Genomic DNA, 25,080 nt, shown 5'->3' with positions numbered 1-25,080 from the left:
CTACTCTTTTTATTACTCCTTTATTCGATAAACCTAAATTGTGATTTATTATTTACAAGTAAATTGTCTAAAATGGTCAAAATTACATTACATTATTATTGCTACAAAGTCATTCGGTGGTCCTCGAAGTTATCAAACAAATAATTACGAGCAACTTCAGTCTTATTTTAAAGCGATACATTTACGGAATGTGTCCAAATAAATAACCCGCGACTCGTCGCAGAGACGCCGAGCTCGTCTCGAATAGTGTTGGACGTAATCTATTCGGTATGACCAGGATCAGTAGACCGGTTGCTGCGTGCGTAGAGCGAGGCGTGCGGGCTCAGCGTCTCGAAGTCTACGCATCCTGAGGCCTTGCCGCGCTCCAGCATCATGGCGCTGTCATAGTCGCGCACGGATGATATACGGTGCTGAGGATATGTACAATAAATATGTTACGAATGACAAACAAATATATACAAATGTTATAAATACGAAAGTAACTCCGTCTCTTACTCTTTCACGGCAACACCACTGAACTTGATGACATTTGGGATGAAGCAGGTTAAGCTCCAAAATGGGACACCGACTATTTTTTTACCTAACACCTGACGACCAATCCCTGAGATACGAGCGAATTTTTGGAAAGACAGCTAGTGATCTGTCTATATAAAAGCGAAATACCACTCACTAATTAATCACGAAATTTCAGAAACGTTAACACCTACAAACTTGAAATTTGGCAGGTGAGGAACCCTTATAGTTTGTATACATCCGCTAAGAACGGATTTTACGAAACTCCACCCCTAAAGGGGTAAAACGAGGGTTGGAAGTTTGTATTTTATTAATTTCGCGGGGATAAAGCCTTATGTTCAGCAATTTTTATATATGAATGACACAATGAGTCAGCCACACGGACCCTACCCAAAGTATGACAAACGCAAGATATAACGTCATAGTGCCTACGTGTTTCCATCTTTATTTTCGAGGATAATTTGTTAGGAAATAATTCGGTACGTTATTATCTCTTCCCAATTACTTATCTAGCAAATTCAAATTACTTTTTGATAATTAAATAAAAATATACCGCCAGTTCAGAATAGAAAAATAAATAGAAGAGGCAATCCTTCAGTCCCAAGGTGTGGCATCATTTGTAAATTCCTTTCTTAGTCTTTACACACAATCTCACAAATGTGAACCTTCAAAAAAGACTTGATACATCAATCTTAAAAAATTACCGCGACAGTAAGAATACTAGCGTTAGGGGCGACGCTAGCGATCGCTTTCAGCAAGGTGCGCTCGGCGGCCGCGTCAAGGGCGGCGCCGGGCTCGTCCAGCAGCAGCGCGGCGGCCGGCCGAGCGTGCAGCGCCGCGCGCGCCGCGCACACCCGCGCGCCGCGACCGCCGCCCCACCCGCGCCCGCCGCACACGCTGCACTCTGCACCCGCCGTTACGTGTCCATTAGTTCGGTTATACATATATAATATGATCATGATTATGTCGTCGTGACCGATTACGGACACGGCAGCCAATCTCAAGGGAGACTAAATTGATTATACAAGTAACGTTTTGTATTAAAATGTTTCGCTCTTTTTAAAGTTCACGCAGTTAATGCACCATTCACATTTTACATATTTGAAAGCATACCTAAACCAGCTGGCTGCGCAGTCACATAATCAAACAATCCTACGGCTCGTAAGCTTTGCCAAATTTCTTCATCTGTGTGCACAGCGAGTGGGTCGAGGTTCTCTCGCAGTGTTCCCGAAAACATGACCGTTTCTTGTGGCAAAACAACTACTCGATGTCGTAGCACCCGCAACGGAACGCATGCAATGTCTTGACCGTCGAGCAAAACGCGACCGCTGTGAATTTTCGTTGAGCCCGCACAAGTCAGTAGAAGTGTGGATTTTCCGCTGCCACTACGACCACAGATGGCGATCTATAATAAATTTAAAAAACCAATGAGAGTACGCCCTTTATTAATGAAATACGTATTGTGTTGATGGCGAAATCACCCTACCTTTTGACCGGGATTAACTACGACATCAATATTTTGAAGCACCGGCGGTGATTCAGGTTGGTACTGAATAGTTACATTTTGGAATTCTATTTTACCGTTCCGTTGCCAATCAGTAGGAATAGCACCTTAAATATAAAAGGAGAATTATCCTATTATAAATAAGTACAAACATAATACAAGTATTAATCAAAACAAATAAAATTGAGGTGTCAAAAAACTGCGTTACAATTTACTATAGTATATAAAAACGTACAATCTTCTCTGTAATCCTCTTGTGGCACTTCGATGTCAGTGAGCAGGCGCTGCACGGATGCGAGTAGCGCATCCAGGTCTGCGCGGCATTTGCCGAGGTGGGCAAGGTACACGGGCAGCAGCAGAGAGTAGGTGCCCGCCAGACCCGTGACCGCACTCCCGCTGCCACTGTACAGGGCTGCAGCCAGGGACACGAATACACTCCACGCACCCATTACGTCCTGTGAATTATTTTTTTATATTGTAATTTCATTTTTACTTCTTGTTACGTCATAACTAAAGATACTAAATTGCATTACTTGTAATTCAGTATAACCAGTGGGCATTGATACCATTAATATAATAAGTAAGTAACAAACGAAGACTTAGCAACTAGTTATTATTATAATACTTTTCAGCTAGAATCGAGTTGCAAATTAAGGTAAATTGACTAAATGTAAGGTTTATTTTTAATTTATTAGTTTAAAAAAAAGTAATTAATATTTAAAGAATTACAAATATTAAATTTTATTGAAAGTATTTTTATTACCAGTGAAAAGCTTAACCAACGATTAGCAGAATTGAGTAGCAACAAAGCATTGTGGTTGCGATCGAGTCGGCGGCAGAAAGCGTCGCGCATGTGTGGCCGCAGATCTCCTGCGCGCACTGTGACTGCGCCCGACAGTGTTTGCGCCGCGAGTGACACCGCTCGCGCTGCGCTCTCAGCCTCTTCGTGTTGAAGCGTCCTGAAATTAGACACCCTTAGATGCCTTTCGTAGCTAAATTATAACATAGAAAAAAGTTGTTATCCATTTCCCAATCTTACCTAGCATTCTTTAAATAAACAGATTGAAGTACAATGTACATAGCAAACGTTGGAATCATTACGAGTAAGGTCCATGGCGACGCTATTGCATTAACAAGTATAGCGGCTCCGCAAAGTAATGCTAGTTGAGCCCATCTGTTCACAGCCGTTGGCAATTTCTGTAATGAGAACATTCGGTATAGCGTAAATATATACCTATATATATATATATATTAACAAAACCAGTTTCGTTGTTCGAGTGGCTAGTTTATACGGCCATACATCCCATGGTCATAGTTAGATGTTTAAACATTCCAGGTCGGGCTAATTAAAAGTTATTACAGGTTTTTCTGTTAAAAAATTTTCAGTAGCAGTACTTTTCTCAAAAAATCATAACTTTTTTGTCTGTCCTTCTGTTGTATGTTTGAAACGGCTGAACCAATTCTGACGAGATGTTAGGCAACTAATATTTTTTAGAAGAAAAAAAAGGCTACGTTGATTTTCAAGAAAATAATTATGGTTATATATTATTAAAAAAACTGTTCGGCCTATCTACTAGAAATGTGCTCTTTTTCTTACTTGTATCAATAATATACACACACTAAATAGTGCTCTTAAGAACTATATCTGTACCTTATCAACAACAAGTGTATCAGAAGAGAAGCGGTGTGTCGTAACGCCAGCCGAGCGTGAGTTGTGATGGTGCAACGGTGCATGGAGCGTAGCGTGCAGCAGACGTTCGTGAAGAGTTCGCCTGGAGGCAGCACCGGCACATGCGCAGGCGACTTGCGCACAGCCTGCAGCGCATATCGCTCCCGCGCACCACAGCACGTAAATACGTATCATGTTCCATGTCTAGAATATTAAGTCTAGTAGTTAGTTTAATAACCCTTAGGAATATGTCCAATTAAATAATAAATGTAGTAATTATCTACTTGTATGTGATTGAATACTTTTTATATAATAAGTATCTGTAATTTTGACTATACGCAAAAGCGTAATGAATAAATTAAAAATCATAATAATAATAAAATATTGTTTAAATAAAATCAAATGTTTCAAATTGTTACATTTGTTCAAAATTGCAAACAAAATAATTAAGATTTGAACCTCTTGATCGGAGAGAGGAGAGTGGGCATTCTCTGCGGCTAAATGCGAGAGCCAAAAATCTGCAGCGAGTGCCACCGCCTGCGCCGTCACCGCTACTACCCAATATACGGCACCCCACCATCGGCACGCTCGACAATATTCCCACCACACCGTAAACTATGTGCGTATACGTGTTGGTAAGTAGAGTTATAATGAAAACAGGTTTTAGTGTCGCGGTACGATACACTATAAGGTAACGTGACGACAGATTAATTATAAAAGCTATGGCTGTGAAATACTCATAGTCACCTCGTTCTGGACAACTTCATCTTCTGTGTTAGGCTCGGATTTGTCCTCCTGCGCAGCGATCGTGTCAATTCCATTGCAAGTGGTAGAGTTGAGCGTCGCGTCATCAGATGGCACTTCCACTACTGTTCCTTTTTATTTTAGGTTCGATATTAATATATTTGAAACTTTTGCTTTTATATTTTTATAACGAGAAAACTAGAATTTAAAAAAATTACCATTATTTTGGGTTGAATGAGAGGACGTATCAGAATCAGAGCTTAATAATCGAAGTAAATTCCTTGGCGTCCATCTGTAAATACAAATTTTCTTCGTGAATATGTCTCTAAGATTTAAATGCTAGTTTAGTGGATGTATTTAGGTATATATACCAATAAGCCTTACGATACACGTGTTTTGTTTTTACCTGGATAATGTATGATACGGTCGGCGGCTTAAAAATCGACGCAACAAGCTTGCTTCATGCTGTAAGACTTTATTAGATTCATCTGCACTTACAGCTCGTCGTAAGTCACGATACCATCTAAATATATATGAATTAATGCGCATAAAATACCCTTAAAATGTAAAATTAAATGTACAAGGAGTAGAGTAACAGCTTGCTCACTTGAAATTTTGATCTGTCGGAGGCGGAGTGGAAAATTGACGTGATATTGGTGGCCGCATTCGCTTGGAGATCTGACGCCAACTGCCACCCGCACACGTGGGCACTTCTGCGAAGAGATGGGCTCCAGCCACTTCGTTGATGCCCACATGCTGGCATAATTACATTTTACAAACATTGACAAAATTCAATGTCAGTTATAATTATCTCTACATTTATATAACATACCATAGCATCAACTGACATATTTCTCTGAAGCTGCAAGCGGCTTATTGCTCGAAGAAGTTGTTTTCTTTCACGCGCAGCGCCTCCGGTTGGACCAGCGCCAGTTCGAGACGCTGCTGCGCGGGCGTCTGCAGCCAGTCTTGCCCATTGACTCAAAACGCCTTCACACATAGTGTTCAGACGACCGACTTCACATACACGGCTGTCCTCCATAGCTATTATCTGTTTAAAATAGTGCGGTCTTTGCTTAATACTCTAATCTATAAAAAAAAATTCTCGATTGAAATAATGTTACTTACAAAGTCCGCGTAATGTAAGACCTCTAATCTGTTCGTGGCCAATATGATTGTACGACCAGATCGTGCGGCAGGAATGAGCGCCCGGCTGACCAAATGTTGTGCCAGTGTCGCGTCTAAAGCTGTGAGTGGCTCGTCAAGTACAATAAGCCTCGCTTTGGAGTATAAAGCACGCGCGACACACAAGCGAACCCGTTGTCCTCCTGACAGTGGTGTCCCATAGCTTCCCAATAGGGTGTCATCGCCTTCTACAATTGAACACAATATTTATTTTCCACGAAAATATATTGAAACTTAGACTTCTAAAGTTATATTACCCGGTAACAGCTGCAAGTCAGGTCGTAATCCTGTGGCACGCAGCACGCGAGCGTACCTTTTTGGGCACCACGAACTATTCATTAAAATATTATCTCTTATTGAGCCTTCGAGAAGCCAGGGTGGTTGACCAGCGTACCACGTTGAACAATGCCTATAAATAAAAAAAAAAATTTATTATTATAATTATGACGGTAAAATGTAATTAAAATTGGAGAACAAAATAATACCAAATGATATATGACTCTACAATTTGAAATCGATTCGGTTACGAATGATATCTAATTCTTATTATGTTTTCAATTTTTTGTGTGAAAGATAAGTGAGTCGTGAACGTAACTTTATACATGTTTAAAACCAATATTATAAATAAGATTCAGATAACTATTGTTTAGAAATTTTATCAATAGCTGTGTTTGTACAAATAGTTTATGGATTACTTCGCCGAAGTAACTTCGGTGACGTCAAATAGCCAACTACAGTTATGACACTATGCCATAGTTAACCTTACCAAAACTGTAATTTCCACTCTGTATTGTAGCCCATTAAACTCTCTTATGTCCAGTTTATTCTATAAGTTTCGTAAATAAGGTGTTTAGAAATTCATCGATATAGGATTTTATCAAAGCATTAGAACATTCTAAAAAAATTGAGTACCTCTACTGCGAGCAAATAGTACATTTATGATATTTAAAAAAAATAGCTCACACATTTGTATTAAACTCTCCTTTTTCTTGATACATTTCTCCCAATATTGCAGAAAGCAACAAGGATTTGCCAGAACCAGAAGATCCAACTAGCATTATTAATTTTCCTGAAACCAACATTTGGTTAAAGTAATGTGAGTATAAAGATAACTTTTTACACCCATTTTATTTAAAAATATACCCTAAAGACCAAAAAAGGCAAGAACGAGTAGCAAAGGTCTCAATTATTAAGAATGTAAAATAACAAGATTTTAATGAATCAGATATAGATAGCTATAACTGCAAATATACTTTACGTCTACCTTCTCATTCCTCATCTCATTGCTGAACTATTGAGTCATCGTCTTCTTTGTGTCCTAACACTAACACTAACAAGTGAAATAACAGGATCACCAACAAGAAAAAAATCTCGATCGACTCTTGTACTTCAATTTAGTAACTAAATTTTTTTTCTTATTATTATATAGATTACTAATTCTCCTACAAATGATGTTATGTTTTATAAATATACTTTTTTATTATTATACTGTCTAACTAATTGCAGGATGATAGAAGTGCTATGGCAAGAGTAGAAAACTTCGAGCCTCGTATTCCTAACCTAGATCAACATGAGATAGAAATGAAGACTGGACCAACCAATTTGACATTTATGTGGTGACCGGTAAGAGCCCCTAGGCTAAAGCTTCTACAGTAAATTGTTCTTAATTTTGTCGACTTTTTTTGTTTTATAAGACTAGACGATAAACATCCTATATCATCTATCCTCAAAAATATTTCAGCAAAAATTCGATTTCTGCTAAATCACTTACTGTTAGATAAACAAAAACAAGTTATAATGTAATGTCAAACATAAAAGTAGCTGTATTCATGGGAATTGTGTATGGTGAATTGATCAATTTAAAATTAGGCTCTTTCATAATTCAATAGTAGGGTAATTATCCCGGTTTTACCCTATATATTGAGAAAGGTTATATAACTTCACAGGAAGGAATAAAGCAGTATCCATAATAGTCGACCAATATCAAAGTAACCTATAATCCAATTTGAATGCAGTTTAAACTACAGGGCGAATGATTTTTATAAAAAAAAAATATACAAGTTACGTTGTGTACCTGACATAGCATACATATTAATTTTATGTACAATTTATAATTACCTGGTGGTATATCTAAATTGTCAACCTCTAGCCACACATTATCCTTTATTTTCCAAGAGAAAGCAGCATTTGTAAACCTTATCAAATATTCCTGTCCGTGGACAATTGACACATTGCTGAGACACGAGTTTTCTTCGTCATTATTTAAATCAAATTCTTCCCTTTCAGAGAGAAGATTATCTTCTGGAATAACATCAAGAAAAGCTTCGTATAAATTGTCCGTGGATTGCTTAGTAAATGAATCGTCATTAGCATCATCTCGCGTATTATAAGAGTCTGGAAGTTCCAAGAAATCTTTTATCCTTTTTGTGCTGACCTAAACATTAAGATTGTCTTTATTTATTGGTAGTCTAACGTCAAAAGATATATAAATGTCAGTTAATAGTGTGGTAGATATTTTTCAGGCTTACCATAGCTTGTATCATCATAAATATAGTTACAGGTAATATTAGCAGTGGTATCGTCAGCTGGTTGAAAAGTGCCAACCCAGCAAACACATTTATAGAGTTTAACGTAATTGTGTTCTCCAGATAATAATGTGTTGTAAACGTTATAATCGTTATTAATGCTGCGGAAACTTGTGTCGTAAAATCTGCAATTTCAAGAGAAAAAAAGGTTATATTATTGAAATATATATCAATTCTAACGAGGTATATCCTAATAACTTACTAAGTAATCCCCAATACCACGAATCTTTATTGAGGAGTTTTAATTCGACTTCCCTCAGTTGTAAGATTTTTTCATTGAACAAGTCTTCCCATACGTATAATTTAATGACATTCATCCCCTGCAAAATTTCTGATATTTTCGAAATTCTGTGGTCCGTGCATTTTGATATATCTCTAGAATTGTCTGATATTTTCTTCCCAATGAAGAGTTGCAATGGAGTTATGAGACACAGACTAGTTACTGAGCCAATTATCGCACTAATACCCAATTTTGTATAAAGTAAATACAATATAACAAACACCTTAAAATAAAACGTAATAATTACAAACAAAACAGTTACAGACAGTATATTTATACATTTTAATTAATATTTAGGTATGTTATCAATTCTTACTATTATCGCGATAAAGTGCAAAAATTAAACACTGTTTTTAAGTAATCACTACACGTTTCCGTTTTCGTTTAACATTTTCATACTTGCCTTCAATGGTATGGCCCATGTATAATGAAAAACCCATACGCAGGACATAATATTATACGTATCTTGAGATATTAAATTCGTAAGAAGGCCTGATTGTGTATTAGCATCATCTTTGGGCTTTTGAAGTAATGGGGATCCCTCATTTACATCTGCGTCTGTAGACCAACAAGCTAATCGCGTACATTTATCGTAAATCATGCTCTACAAAAAATTGTTCTACCAGATTATACATGGTTATTGGTATTTCATATCTGAAATATACTTATACCGTTCCACTTACCTGTAAAGCCATTTTTAGTCTAGAACCTTCTACCATAAGTAAATGAGTGGCATTTTGTGAGAACAACCCTTGAAGAATAAGTGCTAATGTTACAATAACAAGCACGACGTAGCCATTTGAGAAAAACTCTTGTATGGTCACTTCAGATTCCATGCCGTCAATTTTCGTTATATTTTCGATGTACCAAATTAAAGCAGCTAAGCCTAACGCCGGAATGACGCTTGTTAAGTCGCTGAATAATCTTAATATTCCTGCAATATAGAAGTTTGGCCACACCATGCGAACGTAGCATTTCCATATACTGACGATCTGATCTTTGCCAATTATAGTCTGAAAATTCATATTTAAAACATTATTAGAAAAAAATATAGAATATCGAAGAGTTGCTATATATTGGATTTAAGTCAAATACCTTAATTTTTTTAAAATATGTCTTTGAGGACTCTTCTTCGGGTACTTCTTTTAAATCCTCATTATCTAGAGGTACACAATAACCTTTATATAAAAGTGTGTTTAACCAAAAAAAAGTTATTTTTGAGTAAAAGTGAGTATCATTATATAAATATAATGTATTTTTAGATTCTGTAGAACTTTTTGTACGGCCAAGTGAACGTTTTGTAACCTGAAAGATTAGAGTAGCACAACATTTTATAATACATTTATATACATATATTAAAATGTTATATTTAATTTATATAGTTATAATATTGATAATATTTTTTAAAATTTCAAGTTTGCATTAAAAGTTGTGTTCCGGAAATTATAAGAGCTGTGGCGCCAGACGTGCGTCTCGTGGCTGGCGTCTGGCGTCTGGTCCGGCGTCTTATGAGTAAGTACTTTAAGGAAATTATTTTATTGAGTCATTTTACGTTTGAGGGATTATCATTCAACTTTACATGATATTATTATGACCTTCGAATTACCAGAATTACATACATGTAAATGTAAAATCTAATTTTGCCTAAAGGCATAATTGAATGTAAAAAGAAAACCGGATACAATTATTATTTGAATTAATAAAATGTAACGAACTTGAGGCGGGATGGCCCGGTAGTTAGAACGCGTGTATCTTAACCGATGATTGCGGGATCAAGCACCACTGAATTTTCGTGTGCATAATTAATGTTTATAATTCATTTCGTGCTCGGCGGTGAAGGAAAACATCGTGAGGAAACTTTTATATACCAGTTTCCTCGATATTTTCATTTCTTTGTTTAGTTTCAATTAAATTATACTACATGTACCCGCTATCAAGTAATGAAGCAGCGTTGTGGAATTAGCTCCAAACCATCACCTCAAAGTAAGAGGAAGTCTTAGTTTAGTCTCAGCAGTGAGACATAAACGGTCTGTTACTTTTACTTTCAACGAACTTGAACTGCTATTTCAATGGAAATCAAAAATTGTATCAATATTACTAAGCGATATTTATAAACAAATAAACGATTAATAATTATTTTTTGTTTAAATTTAAAGCGAGTCATTTTCACATATCCAGTTTTACCAATTTTTTACGCGGTGAATAAAGTATTCAAACCAAAAATTTTAAACTACTTACTTCGTCATAAAAGCAAAGCCAATCCACTCCAGACATTATGAATGCTAAAAATATTCCGGCTCCATGAAGATATACTTCAACGTGGTTGTAAGGAACCACATTGAGTAGAAAACGATATGTGATTGTTGCTGATGAGGCTGATGATAACGACCAGTATATAGCTAAATAAAGAATTGGGGCCGTTGAGCGCCGAGTCCATAATGCTACATGCATTGCCGCGGCAGCAAGCCAAGACAGAGGAGCCATTAGAGAGGCAATTAGTCGTACGGTGTTTCCAGGGCGAAGCGATGCTGCAGCCGCAGCACAACACCATATCATCCCCAAAGCGAGACTTACTATTCCCCGCGTATTTTGCCATCGCCATTTGATACCAATCCTAAAATTACAGTTTTCATAAGAAAATAATTGAAAGTATTTAAATTTAGTGAAAATTAGTTATCAAAGCCTATGTAGTAAATACATACCAGCGAGGCCGCTGCGTGGAACAACAGCATATAAGTGCAGTGCAGATGCTAGCGCAATAGAGGTTGAGCGAGTGTAGCGCGGCGGCGAGCCCAAACGCCTGGCACAATGCATCGGTGTGCTGGCATACCGCATCCATTTCAATCTTACCTCAATAAAAATGAATTGTTTGTATAATATTGAGAGAATTTATTATATATTTAATTCAGCAAAAATAAGATTACTACGTTTATTCGAGAAAATGAGTGCCACTATAATACGTACGACAACGACGACCACATACGAGTATTACTAAACAAAAGATTATTGATTTTAGTTTTAAAATCCGCATAAGCGGATAAGAGTGTCTACCAGAGATAGTGAATTTCAAAGTTGATGAAACTTAGAGCTCGAATGTTGAGCGTTGAACTCTCTTATGACGTCACTTCTTCGCACAGTTTAGTTCGCCGAGCTCCGTAGTCAGTAATGTGTATAGAAATCATTTAAATATAAAGGTAACAGCTGTGTATTTCTTAATTTTTTCTGTCTTAAGTGTTTTGGCTTTACTTGCGTCATTATTGATAAATATTCGCCATGTTACAGGCGAGTCCCATTATTTTATGGCGAAGCGGACGCGTCGAAATCACGGAACGTAATCTTGACATACTAAAGTGAAAAATTATCGATAAAAACGTACGTGAAACCGGAACATTTAATACTATGAAAACGTACGCTTGTAAACATACGTAGTAATGTTATTTTTATATATAATACTAATTATTCGAATCTGTCTCGTTCTTATCTCGAGTAAAGGAAAACACGCTTGGATAATTCAGTACACTCGCACTACACTTATAGATCACAATAATGACAATATTGACAATCATCACAAACTAATTTTGATCGTTATGAAACTTTCTTATATTATTTCAGCTCAGACCGTTTTCTATCTAAAATTTTGTAGTTCTCTAAAATATCTGAATACAGTAATAAAAAGCAAAGAAGAGTATTTACAGCTTGATAAAGTTAGTAAAGTTGAGTGTAACTATTATGATATAATTATGAAAGGGACCTATGAAAATAATTTGTAAAATAAGATAAGATTGTTTAAGCAGTGAAGTTCAGAAAAAGTAGGTATAACAGAGATACGCCAAGTCCATGAGTTGAGTTGGCGTGGTGCAAACCTTAATAGCCAATTAAGGAATTATTGTTTAGCACATCAATTATGCTTGTACGTTTGGTCATCAGTATGGCTGTGGGAAATCACTCCCCACTGAACCATAAATAAATGTTATAAGGACAATAGAAAAAGAAAGCTTACTTACCTATGCATTCAATAGATGTTCTAACTGTAAGGTTTACTAATCGAATAACAACATATTCTAAAACTATTCAATAATAATTTTGTTATTATAAACTGTTATTTAATTTTTTATCGATTATATATTTTTACGGAGTGTGTACTAGATGTATCTTTAAAAAAAGTCAATGTATTGAGAAATGAAGTGTGTATAGCGATACCCTGGTGTTATCTTCGAGAGGAGGTTACATAATAAAATAATACTTTTTTATATTCTTATTGTATACATAAATCGTATATGTCTAAGAATGAAATATCCTTTAAGTATAGCGATTTGAAGAAAAAAATCTATTATACAGTTAGTTACAACGACATACATAGGTATTCATATGTAAGACTGAGCTGTACTAACTATTTTATTATATTTATCGTTTTTTTCCGAAGTCATGATGAAAAACAAGTTACAAAAGAAAATCTATTTTGATATACCGGTAAATTTAGATAAATAAGTTAAATGAACTTTGGCACAGAAATATTATCTACAATTTCCTGAACGCTTTTTATTAAATTTAGTAATTAAATAGATAGTTTTATTTACTCTACAAGAATCTTGTAAACATAAGAACATCACAAAATTGATCAATTATGAAATAATAGCAGGTAGCGACTTATTATTTTACAGATGTTACCCTACTGCAGTGCGGTAAGCGGGTTGTTCTGCTCAATTAACAATAAACTGCTCTAATTTAGTACATACGGACAAATTAATATTCATATCTAAATTGTCAATTAAATATTATGTATATTAGATATCAAAATTAAATTATATATACATTAATTTAAGTCGTATTGTAATCGCGGTTTTAACTTGACATTTAATAGCGAAGTAAACCTTTGACAATAACGTCGAAGATAAAAAAAAAACTGACTTTAAATAAAATTGCTTGGTATAAAGCTGAAATTCTAAATAAGAAAATAAATAAAGCAATATTTAGTTAAAATTGTACCAAAATAATTCGGAAATCATCTATTTAATATAATTACTTATGTGGAAGATACGTGTTACAACTTTCAAACTAGTACTCGTCTATTAAAATAAATGTGATAGTGAAAAATAAATCCAGTTTAGTAAATTGCTTTAATGATCCAACAACATTTCGAAGTATTTGTTATATGAAAATGAAGTAGGTAATTTTCACTTTGCAAATGGTACAATTACGATCGGCGATAACAACTTTGAAATGTATATTTTTTTATCATAAAACGACTGACGAAGTAGGTATCAGCTGTATATAAAGGTTGCCTCCAGTCAACATCCTGCTGCGGCCGATGTAAACAATTAACAAGTACTGTTTCAAAAGAAATGCATACCAAACTTTATATTGTTATATGGATTGGTTAAGACTTAGGTTTTTAATAGATATAACATTAAACCTCACGTAATAATAAAAATATGTTCAAGTTGTAATACCTACCTCGCTATAGAAGTGAAAGCACTCAAAAAAATAGTTCTCACGCACAAGAAATAAGGTAAGTTATGCTATAAAAAACACCGACACCAATTTATAGGCAATATTTATATGTTAAACACTTCAAATTTAAATGTTGATAGAAGCCAATTCACATTTAAGACCGCACTGTAGGAAACAAGAATAAATTATAATATTTTTAAATGACTGCGCATTGTATTCATGATGATTATGCCGGATATAATGGCATGACGGTCGTTCAGTGTTTTATATTCCTGAGTCGATTGTGTCGTTAAGATCGAAGAGGCGCCCCATACACGCGAGCAACACCAGCCTTCCGGACACACTGGCGAGAGACTGAATGCGAATAGCACATAGCGAACGTACTCCATTGTAGCAGCATTCAAATAATATTAAGTTGGAACCTTATTCTGTGCGGTTATCAGCTGCCTGCATGTCGCTTTAGATCACTGCACTCAGCTTGGCAGAAACCGTTTTGTTTGATGCATTTATATTCAGTTTAATGGAGAACTTTATCTAGGTACTCATAGTTTTTCTATGTACTTTTATGTATAAGTGTAGTGTTGCCCACAGCGGGAGCCGCGGTGAGAAGAGCGGGGTACGAGGTCGACCAGCAACCTACATTTTACTTGCCGTGTTTATTACGCCCTCCTTTTTCACTTAGTTCAAGTAAATCTTAATGCGCTCGTTTTGTTTTAATCCGCATATACATACGATTAATAAGGTTGGTTTTTCATACATTTACATCACTGATCTTATGATCAGTCATTCCTGTCCATGTCATGAGTTGATCAGTTATTTCGTTCGAATTAACATGTTATAAAAAGTAATAAGTTTGGCCTACGTTTCAAAAAATTACTTTATATTACCAATTTATACGGAACTTACCCATGACTAGGTATATGCTATGTATGATACAGTATGAACACATGTTAGACGTAAGTAAAATATTATATATTGGTTGTTTTTATTGGAAATTGTTGTTGCAGCAAACAAACGCTGCAAAACTATAATACATATACTGATAAGAAAACTTTGAATGTAAGAATTGTAAACATCCTAAATATTTAAAGAAAAGTCCCCGATAGATATAAATTACAGTAACTGTCCTATATTATGTTTATGAAAAAATAATGTTTAAAAAGGTGAGGGTAAAATAAACAATACTAATAGTTCAATTTATTATTAACACAGTTTTAAATATTGTTTAAAAATAAAATACTATATTTTCAGCTTTTTCTGTAAATAAAAAATGCCTTTTTACAATGTAATTTGTAAAACAGTAAATTTAGAAAAGTTAATAAATGTATTTATGTAAAAGGTACTACGTAATGAAAAAATAAGGCGTGCGGTAAGATGTATTAATTAGCAATTTATTGATTATATTATAACAATTATTTATAAGTAGGTATTGTTAATATCTGCTACTGATTCACGTGCGTGGACATTTTGTCTTGTGAAGTCTATTTTCAGACCGACCAGCTTAAGTTTCACTATTCACATTGTTTCACTAATTAAATGAAGAGGTTGTAATACAAATAATTATACACAAAACATAGTGTCACATTTACTACAATACAAATAAAAACTTGCCCATCAAATTATTTAAATATATCTTCTCAAAAACAGCACCATTTACAGAGTATCCTTATACCTAATCGTCTCAGGCCTAAATATATAAAACGAATACAATATAAGTATATCATTTTGGTTTTTAGCTTAAAAATTAACATCCCACCCGGAGGTCTCGTCTGGTGGTAACTTATCTTTGGGATATTTTTCAAAGTTAGATAAGTCTAGGTCGCTGGTAACAGGTTGCACCAATGGCGCCTTCATCTTGCCTTCGCGTAAAGCTTCCCAGTCAAAGCCGAGGAACCATCTGGATTGTGAAAAAATGCATGCAAAAATTTCATATTTAGTTTTGTACTATTTAATGTTATCGTTTTCTCAATAATATTTTTCAGTTTTTTGTATATATAAAATAGTAGTTTCCAAAGTGAGAGTTAAATGATTTTATACTTACTTGTGATTTTTGATATCTGCGATGCCGTTCTTGAGGTATCCGAGACGCTCGGCAGGCACGGCGCGACATAACTTGCGGATGAGCATCTGAGCGGACTTGGGCACACGAGGATGGAAGGCGACGGCATCAATGCCGCGCAGGATAAGCGTGTATGTCTTCATGTGGTCGCCGCCCGCCGCGCGGAATGGCGGCTTGCCCACCAGCAGCTCGTGCACGAATACGCCCAGTGCCCAGCAGTCCACGGCACGGTCATGGCCCTGTTCATTACGATACAGATGTATGTTTGAATATGTGTTGAATTACATTTATTTATTGTAAGATGTAACTGTTTGACGTTTATACATATATTCATATTCTACATAAAATTAAAAACCATGTCGCGTATTAGCACACGTAAGGAAACGAATGCACGAGTGAGTGCGTGAAGCGTGACCGCATTCGATAAAAGTGCTTTGCGTCAGAAACGAGTTTGAGAAATATTCAATTCAAGCATCTTAAAGCATTTGAATCTGGTTTTAGATCATGTCCACAATACGGCTACTGCTGAAGTTAAGATTACGAGCGATATCAGAATTAGTTTACCCATGGATAGCAGGTAGTTACAGTCTAGAGATTGCGTCTTCAGAAATGTCATCTTAAAATAAAAAAATTAAATCAGATTCTAATCAAATTTGAAATCATTCTTAAGGGTTAAAAGTTGCAATCCACTTTAATAATACTAGTAGTTAATAACTACCTACTTATGTGTCTACTCATTTAAGCCGACAGTTATTATTTGTTTTTTTAATTACACTACTATTTCGTACAGTAGCAACGTAGAATTTATGAATTACTCCTAATTAAGACTTATTCTTAAACACCAAAAATTTGAGACAAACAAAAAAAATAGTATTAAGTTGCATTCATTCTAAGGCTACGTAAACCGTTATCGTTTATCGATTCCGACCACCTAACTTACTACTACTAGTACCCAGTACAAACGATCCCCTAAGAAATTATTGATTACGCTAACAGCTGTAAATATCTTATTACCTTGACCTCAGAGAAAAACAATTATATAAGTACATTGAAAACCATTAAAATGAGGTTTACTTGGGTTCCTAAATATGAACAGATTTTCTTCATTTAAACCGTTTAGTTTATTTGGTGTACTTTTAAAGTGCATTTGTATCGTATCATGACATTGGTTACAGTTTACCTAAGTACATTCAATACAGTTATATATAATAAAACGTTTTAATAAACAGATACCGATGCTTTTTGGGATTATTTCATGCTGAATTTACAACTGAGGTCAATACTGAAGTAACCGAGGCATATTTTTTCAATTTATAACTTAAAATAATAATTGAGCGGTATTGTAATGACTCAAAACTATTTATTTACTATGTATACTACTAAACAAAGACAATGAGATTTAGACACAGACAAGTTTAATATTTTTAAATATTTGTTCCTATAATAACATCTATAAAAATATGTCGGTACTACCTATAACCAAATCTATTTATTTCTGAGAAATTTTGAAATGACAGTAATGGAGCACCGCTTAAATATCAAGCTAATTTTAACAGCTAACTTTTAACACATGTTTTCTACCATCTAATATCCACGGTTGTCAGACAAGATCATTATCTCAATCATTCAGTCATCAATTAGAGGGAAAACAAAAATAATGAATGAAACTGTTTAATTAAAAAACTATAACGAAGTTGGGTTCGACATTTAAAAAGGCCAAATGCACAAAAGAAGCAAAGCTTAAACTACTAGGATTACTATAGAATAGAAAGACAAATGACCGATCATAACTGTCAAAAATCTGGTGGCGGTATATGCTAAAAAGCAAAACTATCGATTATTTCCGTATCTTAATATTTAAAACCAATTTAAATTGTACGTAAATGAAATGTCAAAATGACAATGCAGCTAGCCTTTAATTAATGAATAAATTAAAATACATTAAAATCTCACAATACCTTATTGAGCACAATTTCAGGTGCTACATATTCGGGGGTACCAGCAAAAGTCCAAGTTTTGCTGTTTGTCGTCAATCTCTTGGCAAAGCCAAAATCAACCTGCAATAAAAAGGTTGCAATGAATGGTATCTTATTCCGATAATAACATAATTTCATTATATTGGAATATAAGGTATTCAATGGTTTTAGGAGGATAACTAAAATTAGATTATCACAGTGTGAGTACCCACCCACTCATTATAGCATACGTCTCAATTTTTTTAAATGGTAATCCTGTTTTCTGACATAATCATTTCGTTTGTGAATTCATACATTGCAAATAAATAAAAAAACCGTTAATGGCACTGCAGGCGGTATTAACATGCGTTAATTGAGTGGGCGTTCCATTTGATACCTACTATTTATGATAAATACTGTTTAAGTACTAACAAAAATTAAAAATATTTTAATAAATAAATCCTATGCCCTAAAAAACCTGTTTAAGTAATTTAATATTTTTATTTAATCTTGTCATAACTACCTACAGTCATTAAATCATACTAAATGTGATAATATGTATAGGGTAATATTTATTTTTGTAATAAAGATAAGACGTACTAATTTAATGTAACCCCGTTTATCCAACATCAAGTTCTCAGGTTTAAGATCTCTGTATATGATATCCTTAGAGTGTAGATACTGGAATGCTTCGACCACGCAGGCGGCCATAAAGCGGGAGATGTTCTCGGGGAAGTACCGTTGTTTTTGCAGTATAGTCCACACATCACCGCCCAAAACAGGTTCCATGAGAAAATATATATACTTATTGTCTTTAAATGTACGATATAATCTGTAAAAAAAGATACATTATATTACATCAATAATAGATACATAAGTACGTACGAATGTATGTATTATTAATGTAAATTATTTTTGCGTCATATTGATTAGTCACACGATATGGCTAGTGGCTAGACATCGTACGCATCACGTACGCATCCCTTTATTAACTAATTTAGCTAAGAGTTCTGTTCTTAACAATGCTGCACTTTATGAGAAATTAATGATTTTAAAAAATAAACCTTGTATTCTAAATTTAAACTTCTTAGATCCTCTTAATCAGGTATTATGTTATATATAAAAAAATCAACAAAAATATAACATATTTATGTAAATCTTGTGTGTTTTTGCTGTCTTCAAATATTTGGTCATATTTTAGATTAAAGCAACATACCATATAGCATCTACTTGTAAAATATTTTACAGTGAGATTTTACCTGCATATAAATCTACTTTTACACGCCATCATAAGGTTTTTCTCGTTGAAAGCATGTTCTTGTTGCTGCTGCTGCACCATGTCTACTTTTTTAAGGCATTTCAGTGCAAAAGTTAGCGAAGGATTTCGCTTATACTGTACGAGTTCCACTCGCCCAAATCCGCCTACTCCCATGGTACCCACAATTTCCAGATCTTTTAATTCCACATATTCGTATTCTATCAATAGATAGAGAGAATTCATTAAATTTTATTATAATTATAACAAATTAAAATGTACCAATTTTAAAGATACTTTTTAAATGTTTCGTGTATCATTCTTTATCCTTTTGCTAATGTAAACGTAATAAAAATCTCTCTATGGTCTCTTGACCATATTTTTATTACGATTACATAACTCATAATCGATCTAGTATTATACTAAGTTTATCGTAAAACTTAATCTAGTTTGAAATCCATAAATATCGAAATAATGACTTCTTTTGTGTATAAACAATATAGATTCCACGTAACCACAATAATATCATTTTACAATAACAAAAACAATCAGTGTTTTTTTTTTTAATTTCAAATTAAAATTATATTAGTTATTTATAAATACATACTTTTTTAATTGAAGTATAATAAACTGGCTTACCGCTTTTAACAACTGATGTCTTTTTTTGCTGAGAGGGCCTTGGATCTGAATGTCTTACATTTTTCAATTCTTCCAAATTACCCAATAGTTCTGTGAAAGGTCTGCAAAATAAAATACACCTGTTCAAAATCATGCCAGAAAATTTCCGATTCGAGTTCGGATCATTAGCTATTTGTATGTTTATATTAAGTTATTATATGAATATATTTTGAAATAAAATACCCTCGTTCAAGTGTTAAGCATTCCACGCCGGGTGGAAGAGCGGTGACACTGGCAAGGCGGCGATCTTCGTGTAGTAACGCCTGCTCGCCGAAATATTCACCTCTCCGAAGAGAACCTACGCGCCTTTCGCTTCCATCTTCTTCTCGTTTAGTTACTGTTACTGTGCCTCCACGAATTATGTAAAATTTGTCGCCACGATCTCCTTGTCTAACCACAATCGTACCCGCGGAAAAGAATTCCTGCCATAAAAATTAAGCTTTAATGTTATCGTCGATTTGTTTGCTTTTGTTTCTAATTTTAATGTTTTCATATCTTTATGATTGAATTATTATTATTGCCACCAAATTGAATTTTTTTACATGATTTTTTTTTGAGAACATAAAAGTATGACGAAACAGATAGTTAATATAAATCAAAATAAGTAATTATAAACTCATAACAAACCCGTTTCAAAAATTCTGCAATCTTAGCTAGTTCAATCGCATGGATGCCTTGAAGAAGAGGTACGGATGACAAGAAACGAATGTTATCTTCCATTTCTCGACGGCCACTACAGACCATAATCTTTTGAAAAACTCGTCGTTCTAGTGTCCATACTTTTGCTTCAGTAATGCCTTGAAATTTTAATATTATAAAATAAAGAGTGTAAATAACATACAACAATCTTATAATATAATAAAACATTTAAACCTAGTACTTAATAATTAAATGAACAACGAAATTTCATTGCTAAATGTTACATTTCTTAGTAACTTCATTAAAAAAGATAGATAAACGAAGGTTACAATTACATTTCTTAAATTTAAGAATATTTAAATAATTTAATATAACAATTTGAATGTTGTAAGTAGAGTATTTAAAAAAAACCTACAACGAATAGAAGCGAATCTTTTGGCTTTGTACAAAATGGCAAGTTCTCCAAACGCTTCTCCAGGTCCGAAGTTCTTTACCACTTGACCTCCTTTTAATACTTCAAATTGTCCGTATGCTGAAACGAATAAATGACTTCCACTTTCTCCTTCACGAATCATGAGACTACCAGCTGGAAATTCTTGAGAACTCATTGCCTCTACGACTGCAAGAAGACGTTCTTCGTCCATTATATTTCTTAAAAAGTCATTAGCCATAATGGCTTTTTTTATTTGCTGCGATGACCTGTGGATACAAGGTAAAATTAATATGAAATTAAAAACAAACTTTGCGTTTAAAAAGTAATTCAATATTTTTATCTGATAAATGTACATGTTTTTTGATCTTGACAATGTATTAACGGGAAATAATCAAGGAATTTAATATTAATCAGAAATAAATAAGTTAAAGTGTGATAATAGACAGGTATTGTATCTATATCGTGAAAATTATTCATGTATTGCGATATTTTTATCAGTTAACAATAACATTAGAAAAATATTTAGGCCGAATGTTGTTACTCACTTTTCATCTTTAGTAAACTTCTCATAATTTAAATCGGTCGGAAATCTTTCACTATCCAAAGGTGTATGAGGCGCAATTATACCTCGTTTGCGCCGTGCACGTTTCTCAGGATCGGTTTGAACTAAATCTGAAATGGTCTTACGACCGGCGCTACTTTTTCTCTCATCCGCATTTTCACTGTCAGAATCCCGTTGGTTGCTAAAGTCGGTGATAGATTTTTCACTTTGAATGCTCATGTAACTCGATTTTTTACTGGATCCCCCAGGATCTACCGATAATGAAATACTTTTTTTGAAATGTGAAGCATTGCCATTGATGACAATGTTTTCGACCTTTGGAGTTTCAGGGACTACTGCGGGAAATCTCTGAAATTAAAAATATAATTGTCGCACTTTTAGTTATGGTAAAAATAGGAAATATTTACCCGAGCGCTATTAATAATAAGGGGTTTTAAAAGTCGAATGCACAGGGAGACTAGCGAAACTCGCGATTGCCCTAAGCACAGGTGTAAAGCCTGTTCTTTAGACTGCTATATTATTATTGCTGTCTATATTAAAAAAATATGGTACATTTTTTAAATTATAAAAAGTTTTTATACAACTCTATTAAAACTACAATATTTCATAACAAGGATACACATATGCGTTGGGTCTATGCCTAATTACTTTAATAGTAGTTAGGGATGTTTAATTAATATATAACTAGACAAGAACTGAATAGTGATAATATATAAGTAACTATATATAAACATAATATTTATATAACCTATGTCTAGAAAAATATCTATACGGAGAAAAATATATAACAATTAAAAAATAATAAGTCATTGTGGGAAAAGTCTCTTAAAAAGGACGATTAGCTCCAACTTCAGCGTTAGCTCCAGCTATAGGTTTAGTAAAATATCAGCAGATCTTCGCTGTGGTGTGGTCTAACTAAAACTTAAAAAAGGCGTGGACAACTGTGAGCCCGTGGATTGTTTAATTCAAATAAATATCTACTGCATTTAGTGAAGCCATGTACTTATAGTATTTAACATCATTATTGTTATCTTTGTATATAGACGTGTTAAATTAAAAATCTATTTAAAAAACACATATTTTAATATGAGTTTTATCTTTATTTAAATCTTCATTTATTTTGATTTATCATTAAATAATTTATCAGTAAAAGAATGCTTTGATTTTTAACGATTGATATATCCGCCTTGGGAGAGATCGATGGTTTTATAAAAAGATTAAATTATTATATATACAAAATATATATTTTTAATAAGTTATCTGGTTCTTTGATTAAAATAAGTAATTAATTGTATGTAATGCTTTGTATGTATATTAAATATTTTGCTTATGATATTAATGAATTTACTTAAATGTCAATTTACAATACTTTTACACCATTAAATTATCTTTGGCGCGAAATATAAATTAAATTATTACTAATTACTTTTCCTCTATACTAATTTAAATTATTTGAGTGTGTTTGAGCCGAGATGGCCCAGTGGTTAAAACGCGTGCATCTTAACCGATGATTGCGAGTTCAAGCCCAGGCAAGCATCACTGAATTTTCATGTGCTTAATTAATTATTATAATTCATCTCGTGCTTGGCGATGAAAGAAAACGTCGTGATGAAACACGATGTTTTCCTCCCTCCCGTCAACGACGGCGTGCTAAGCCGAGGTCCGGCCACAGGAGGACTCAGGACCCGCTTAAGACGCGCGTATTCTGAGCCCTTAAGTGGGTTCTCAACATCTAGGCTTGAGGCTTAATTTAACTCGTCTACATCGCCGGGTGACGCATTAGGCAATACGCATTTCAAAAAAAAAAAGTGGGAAATTAAAAGGCTGTTAATGTATGGATAAGCATTTTATTAAAGGTATAATCTTGTTCGTACTTTTATCCAGACACATTTTCAGTAGATATTCGCTGTAGTAAATGTTTGCTTTCAAAGCGATATCTGATTTCTAAGCGTTTACTAAGTATTTAAGCGCTCATATATTACAAGTTAAGTGACAACTTCAAACGAATTGTTTTCTTAAGTTTTAAATAAAAAAAGTACATTGCATAAAAGCCTTAATGAAAGTGAAATAAATTTTTACACAAAATAATTATATTTACAAAAAAAAGTAACTAATTTAAATTTAAAATAACAAATTCATCAGTGGTTAAATAAAACATTACCCAAATGCTAAAATTAAGTAGCGTTAATATAATCGATGAATTGTAAATTCAAAGAAAAAAAGCTACTATATTTATATGGATTTATTCTTTTGTAAATGATAACATATATCTGGGTTAATTTAAGTGACTCAATCAACTGATCCGATTTTTTTAAGGTGGTAAGCAGTGCATAGGCAGTGGATACTATGCAAATCTTAATATTGTATAGAAAACGTATCGACGCAAAATAATCGTAGATAGCCTATTTGGCTGTGTAACTCCGTCTTATGTTTTAAAACGTGTATTTATACTAATAATTGTAATTATATTTTAACTACACATGTTTTAGTGTTTCTGTTAGTAGTGATTTCATGATTTACATTAGATTTAGATTTTTTTTTAATAATATAATAAATTATTAATTATATACAATTAATAATAATAATTACTCAAAGAAAACTCTACTCATTAATAATATCAGTAACGGCTTATGTAGCGTGTATTTTACCTACTTTCTATTTTATGATAAGCTAGTTGGGAATTTACACCCATGGCAATTATTTTTGATACGCAATGGAATACTTAAGTTTATTAAGTTTTCCACTTCAAATTTTTGAAGACATTTGTCCTTATATGTCAAAGAATTACAAATAACCAAATCAAAATACTTAAATTCACAATCGTAATGACTTTACAGAAATGAAGAAATGAATATTATATACACAATGCTCGGATTAAAAATTAAACAAAAGATGAGCAACTGTCGATACTTACAATAGTTTCTCTTCGTGGTACAGAATCACTTCGTTCTCTTACGGGAGTGGCAAGATTAAATCCTCCTTTGGACGCCCATTTGAATGGCGGACACAGCACCATATTAAATATTTGTTTGTAATTGTCAGATTTAGTGCATTATAAAAGTAAGGCTATCGCGCGATGCGAAGCGTTCACGTTGCGAACTAAGACTACTCGATCGGCGCACAAGCAGCCCTTATCGCAAACACTAGATAATCTTGCCATACCGATTGTTTTAATTATTCCGTGGCAAACGATGATTACTATTTATTATCGAAGAACCTTGCAATCTTATCGCTACAAATAGTATCTTCTCACCAAATCAAAACTATTCATAATAAAGCAGTCGTTAGTTATCAATAATAATTTTATAAATATAATAATTTTTGGCGTGTCTAATTCACACGTAAAGTAACATCGTTAGGCCGGTTTTATTTCTGGCGAAAAAGTTTCTCATTTCATTTTGAAAGGTAGTTTTGGGGTATAATAAAGGGCATTAGCAAATAAAAACACATTTAAATTCATACTATAATTTATTAATAACGTAAATGAGTACACAATGCCAATGGCTTTAAATGATTTACTTCATTCAACATTTCCCATTTGAAAAAAATATATATTTACAATAGGAGA

General features: G+C 33.8%; 2 protein-coding genes across 2 annotated transcripts; both read right to left on the bottom strand.

The window, feature by feature from the left end:
* Window positions 1-6: 6 nt before the first annotated feature.
* On the bottom strand, window positions 7-14,436 carry LOC113400063 (ATP-binding cassette sub-family C member Sur). The gene is made up of 26 exons (XM_026639444.2): window positions 14,354-14,436; window positions 11,183-11,330; window positions 10,719-11,094; window positions 9,576-9,785; window positions 9,164-9,493; window positions 8,884-9,084; window positions 8,403-8,703; window positions 8,144-8,325; window positions 7,734-8,049; window positions 6,579-6,684; window positions 5,873-6,024; window positions 5,559-5,803; window positions 5,263-5,481; window positions 5,038-5,186; window positions 4,837-4,953; window positions 4,649-4,722; window positions 4,434-4,561; window positions 4,146-4,301; window positions 3,669-3,890; window positions 3,057-3,214; window positions 2,781-2,976; window positions 2,253-2,472; window positions 2,000-2,124; window positions 1,627-1,918; window positions 1,218-1,417; window positions 7-410 (listed from the first exon to the last, which is right to left on the bottom strand). The coding sequence occupies exons 2-26, from the start codon at window positions 11,317-11,319 to the stop codon at window positions 261-263; spliced, it is 4,962 nt and encodes a 1,653-aa protein (XP_026495229.2). The 5' UTR covers window positions 11,320-11,330; window positions 14,354-14,436; the 3' UTR covers window positions 7-260.
* A 1,022-nt stretch (window positions 14,437-15,458) lies between these two features.
* LOC113400029 (cGMP-dependent protein kinase, isozyme 1-like) lies at window positions 15,459-24,638 on the bottom strand. The gene is made up of 11 exons (XM_026639392.2): window positions 24,427-24,638; window positions 21,496-21,860; window positions 20,933-21,216; window positions 20,506-20,675; window positions 20,062-20,300; window positions 19,840-19,940; window positions 19,205-19,421; window positions 18,546-18,777; window positions 17,949-18,047; window positions 15,973-16,229; window positions 15,459-15,828 (listed from the first exon to the last, which is right to left on the bottom strand). Exons 1-11 carry the CDS (start codon window positions 24,526-24,528, stop codon window positions 15,669-15,671), a joined length of 2,226 nt encoding a protein of 741 aa, XP_026495177.2. The 5' UTR covers window positions 24,529-24,638; the 3' UTR covers window positions 15,459-15,668.
* Between the last annotated feature and the right edge of the window lie 442 nt (window positions 24,639-25,080).

Source organism: Vanessa tameamea, chromosome 8 (assembly GCF_037043105.1).
Source record: "Vanessa tameamea isolate UH-Manoa-2023 chromosome 8, ilVanTame1 primary haplotype, whole genome shotgun sequence".
NCBI classification, from domain to species: Eukaryota; Metazoa; Arthropoda; class Insecta; order Lepidoptera; family Nymphalidae; genus Vanessa; species Vanessa tameamea.
The sequence above is the reverse complement of the archived record's forward strand: the minus strand, read 5'-3'. Positions and strand labels throughout refer to the sequence as shown.

Bases quoted from the DNA above. Each gene is read 5' to 3' on its own strand.
- LOC113400063 (XM_026639444.2), bottom strand. From the start codon at position 11,319: ATGGATGCGGTATGCCAGCACACCGATGCATTGTGCCAGGCGTTTGGG. The intron at 4,723-4,836 runs GTAAAAACAAAA...TTGTATTTACAG, and splicing joins CCGTATCATACATTATCCAG to ATGGACGCCAAGGAATTTAC. The intron at 4,562-4,648 runs GTAATTTTTTTA...TAAAATAAAAAG, and splicing joins TCATTCAACCCAAAATAATG to GAACAGTAGTGGAAGTGCCA.
- LOC113400029 (XM_026639392.2), bottom strand. From the start codon at position 24,528: ATGGTGCTGTGTCCGCCATTCAAATGGGCGTCCAAAGGAGGATTTAAT. The intron at 20,676-20,932 runs GTAGGTTTTTTT...TAAAATTTCAAG, and splicing joins AAGATTCGCTTCTATTCGTT to GCATTACTGAAGCAAAAGTA. The intron at 19,422-19,839 runs GTAAGCCAGTTT...ATCTATTGATAG, and splicing joins GACATCAGTTGTTAAAAGCG to AATACGAATATGTGGAATTA.